The sequence below is a fragment of the Choloepus didactylus genome, chromosome 2, assembly GCF_015220235.1.
Source record: "Choloepus didactylus isolate mChoDid1 chromosome 2, mChoDid1.pri, whole genome shotgun sequence".
Classification (NCBI taxonomy): Eukaryota; Metazoa; Chordata; class Mammalia; order Pilosa; family Megalonychidae; genus Choloepus; species Choloepus didactylus.
This window is the reverse complement of record NC_051308.1, coordinates 246919141-246923485: the sequence shown is the minus strand read 5'-3', so window position 1 is coordinate 246923485 and position 4345 is coordinate 246919141. Positions and strand designations below refer to the sequence as shown.

General features: G+C 39.0%; 1 protein-coding gene across 1 annotated transcript; it reads right to left on the bottom strand.

Moving 5' to 3' along the window:
- Positions 1 to 592: 592 nt before the first annotated feature.
- Positions 593 to 3870, bottom strand: LOC119520998 (52 kDa repressor of the inhibitor of the protein kinase-like). The gene has a single exon (XM_037818923.1). The coding sequence runs from the start codon at positions 3763 to 3765 to the stop codon at positions 1477 to 1479; it is 2289 nt and encodes a 762-aa protein (XP_037674851.1). The 5' UTR covers positions 3766 to 3870; the 3' UTR covers positions 593 to 1476.
- Between the last annotated feature and the right edge of the window lie 475 nt (positions 3871 to 4345).

The following is a 4345-nucleotide window of genomic DNA, read 5'->3' as shown; positions in this document are numbered from 1 at the left end:
CTCTAAAGTTGAGAAACAGGATAAATGGATACAAACAAGTGAAGGTTAGTCACAAGCTTTTACAATCACAAGTGCACAAGATAAAGGCCCTACAATCATTGTCAGACGTCCAGGCAGCTGAGTTACAGTTCAGAGATTTCAGGTATTTCCTTCTGTCTCCTCTGATGTACCAGGAAGTCGAGGAGTATCTGTACAGTGATTCAGTAATCATAATCAGCCCTGAATTCCTAACTTCTCAGTTTACAGGAAGATTTGTTACCTATGAATTCATTTCTCTAGTAGAAGGTTATCTATTTCCTTTTGAGTCTTTTTGAGTAAGATTTGGTAGTTTCTGTCAAGGAATTGGTGCATTTCATTTAAGTTGTTGAACTTATTGGCATAAAATTGTTCATAATTTTCCCTTATTAGATTATCTCTTTAATAAAGTAGGATATGTAGTGATATCATCTGTCCATTCCTGATATTGGAATTTGGTGTCATTGTCATCTTCATCATTAATCTGGCTAGAGATTTAACAATTTTATTAGTCCTCTCAAGGAAGAAATTTTTGTTTGCATTGACTTTTTTTTTTTTAAACAAAATTCACATTTTATTTAGATTGAAATAAACTGTACAAAATTGATTTTCTTCACCAAAAATAATAGCAATATTTTCTGTATTATTCCTAGATAAACCACAAAACACTTATTTTTGTAGGCTTTCCAGGTTCTGCTGATAATCAAGATGAGGCAGTAGACATAGTCATGGAAATAGATAGAAGAAATCAGACAAATCAGTGGTCAGTATCCATGGCCTCTGATTCTATCTTGACCATGAAACAGAAATGTTCAACACATACCTGCTAAACAGCTTATGAAAGCATGGGCTCAATAAAGGAATGTAAACAGCAATAACCAGATGTAGAAAAAGGCATTCGAACTGTAACTTGTTCCTTTAGGTTCATTTGATAAAGACAAAATCTACGCTGAAATCCTTGCTTGGCGAGCTCAGTTTCTCTCACTCTCTGGTAATTCCCTTAACTGTCCAACATAAATTTTAACAACATACTTTAAAGTCTTTCTAGTTAAAGGTCAATAGTGAACCTCACTGTAACACTTTACAAAATGCATTCCTTCCTTCCATACCTCGTCAAAATTTATTTCTTCAAAGTACTGATAACTGGACTGGTAACTTGACAATTGGAGCCACAGTGATGATTAATGTCGTGTCTAAAATGACTTAACTAAAATAATTCCAGAGTGCCACTAATGGAGAGCACACAGAAATGAAACGTGGCACTTTCAATGCTACCTTCTGCAAGAACAGACAGGTCTTCAAAGCATGAGAGTTCAAATGGGGGCCCTTTAAATAGGTAGATTATTAATAACAAATGTATTCAATGGGAGACCTATAGGCAAAGATAGTCAGTGATTAAGCAGCCTACATACACCTCACAGCTCTTCCTCCAAATATAAGAGAAAACCTATTTTAAAAGTCTCAAGTATTTTCAATGGTTTCTGAATTACCTGTGGGAAGCTCTGACTTAGTTGTATAGAGTTTGATATATGTGTCCACCATCAAATCCAGATCATGTTTTATATCAAAATTTATGTTAAGCAAAGCCAAGTTACTTGACCTTTGGTCTGTCAAAGTGTTCCTCAGGTATGCTTTGAGACGCTTTCGTCCATTTTCATAGCGTTCATTCTCAACCTTCATCACAGGAAGAATGCATAAGACCTTCAACAAAGCATAAACATTAGGAAAAAACTTGATGTCAGGCAGATGGAGGGCTTCATAAATGGTGGATGGAAGCTCTCTATCTTTCCCTCTGTGTTTCCACTTGATTCTCCAACAATGAAGCTCGGCTGAGAGTGTGTCAGGATTGGGTAAGTCACTTCTGTACATGTCAGCATGGTGTTCCTCCGACGTATTGAATTTGAGCTGTCCCATGACAGAGGGTACCAGAGATAAGCATTTAAGAGCTTTGAGGTGCTGTTCTGAGAATATATCTTTAAGTTCCTGAATAATGTGCTCCACTGTTGGAACACTTAGGGTTTCTTTATAGTAACTCTCAGAGGTTAACTGAGACTCCAGGTTACCTTGCTGAGCTCTGCGGAATTTGCCAGGGAGTTTCATGTGAATATCAAGTTTGGTTGCCAAATTTGTGGCTTCCTCAAACCAAAATTCATGATAAACTTCAATGTTTTCCATCACTTCATTTAGTGAATGTAGCACTGCAGTCAAGCTGCTGGCTGCAAAGAAGACATCAGAGGTTTGCCCCTGGAGATTTTTCCCAAAGGCTCTTGTAAAAGATAGGACATTCTTAAGAACAACAATGGTAACAATGAAATCAAAATCTGTTACTGCACTACAGAGTACAAATGCTCGGCCAGCTATGCAGTTATTCCATCTAATATTTGTGTCACTATTTATACCATCTAAACATAAAACAAGTGCTTGCAGGAGTTCCACTAAAATTTCAAAAGCATCATGCCTTCCTGTCCATTGAGAATGGCAAATTTCCTTCAGTTCATTACCCCTTTCTTCATTACTCTGAAAAAGGACTGAAATTACACGGTCAAGTTCTAAAAGTAGTTGTGGTGATCGATGGAAAAAAGCAGAAACTTCCTCAATCGTTCCCAATGCAACAGATACTCCCGTAACAGGCACCGATTTTGCTAACCACATATTTAAGGCACAGGAAGAGCAGAGTGTATAGATAGCTTGGGGATATTTCTCTAGAAGTCTCGAAGCAACAACTTTCATCTTGGAAGAAAATCCACTGGACACAATGTAAGCCTGTCCACGACAGTACTCCATGTTCAGCCCCCACTTCTCAGTTATTGTAGTGTGAAATTTCACAGCCAAAATTTCTGCATCAGCTTCATAAGGCAGGAAGCCCACAAATTCCTCTCTCAGGTTATGTGATTCATCCACAAACCTCACCAACACTGGCAGGTGCTCTTCCCCTGCTATGTCCACCACATCATCAGTGATAATGGAAAAGAAGTGTGAGTCTCTCACTTCCCTGAGAGTTTCCTCCCGAATGCAGCTCTCACATATCTCTAGCATCTGTTTCTGCTGTGTTTTCGAACAGAACAACGTGTTAACTGCTGTTGTCTCAAAGCGCTTTCTCAGAACCTCTTCACCAGAATTTATTCGGCACTCCAGCAATGCTTGAAAGTTATCAGGCGTAAAGAGACCTTCTGGGAGTTCATCAGCCTCATGCCCATCCAAAGGTATGTTTTGTTTTCCCATAAGAATCAAAATTTCAAATAAAGATTTTAGGTATTCTTTGTTTTCCTTTTCTTCAAGGGTTAAAGGTAAAATATCTTCATCCTGTTCTTCACCCCCTTCTTCTATATTTGGGTTCTGAGCACTGCTGTTGTTTGTTTCTTTATGTTTTTGTTCCTGTTCAGAAGTTTCATCAATTTTTTTCTGTTTCAATGTCCTGATTTCATCTTCACTCAATTCTTTTATTCGTTTTCTGTGTCTACTATGTGGATTGTTCAAATGACTGGTAAGATCAAATATTGTTGGTATAGCATTATCTCGAAGAACTGTCCTATAAGGACTGGTTCTACAGATCATAGAGGTCTCAAAGTGTTTGGCACATAACCGATAATGTTTATTTAGCTGATCAGGTGTTTTATCTTCTAAGTCTGCTCTCCTACAATTCTCCACCCACTTCTGGCATCTGGCCGGGTCCCGCGGAAACCTGAAGAAGGCCAGGTCGGACTGCGTGCTCTTCCGCGTGCAGTTGGGGGCAGCGCAGAAGTTCGGCATCGTCGCCCACCCGCCGGCCGGCCCAGTCCTCCCCTCCCCGCCTCCTCAGGGCAGCCCGCCAGCCCGTCGGGGCCGGGGAGGGGAGCCAGGCCGGCCGGCCGGCTCGGCAAGCTGTTTGCATTGACTTTTATTATTTTTCTGTTTTCTATTTCATTAAGGTCTGCTCTGGTCTTCATTTCCTCTGTTCTGCTTTCTTTGGGTTCAGTTTGCCCTGCTCTTGTTGTTTTCTGAGATAGAAGTGGAGATCATTGAGTGAGTCCTTTCTTCTTGAATAATATAGGCATTTTAGAGCTACAGATTTCCTTCTTAAGTACTGCATTAGCAGCATCCCACAAATTTTGATAGTTGTTTTCATTTTCATTCAGTTCAAAATACTTTCTAATTTCTCTTTTGATTTTTCTTTGATCCCTGGGTGATTTAAAAGTATCTCATTTAATTTCCAAATATTTGGAGGATTTTTCCAGATATCTTTGTATTGGTTTGTTATCTATTGCCATTGTGGTCAGAGAATATATTTTTTTATGATTTGAATTCTGTTAAATTTACGGAGATTTGGTTTTTGGCCTAAAATATGGTTTAT

What these genes read in the sequence shown, in the direction of transcription:
- LOC119520998 (XM_037818923.1), bottom strand. Translation starts at nt 3,765, where the DNA reads ATGCCGAACTTCTGCGCTGCCCCCAACTGCACGCGGAAGAGCACGCAG.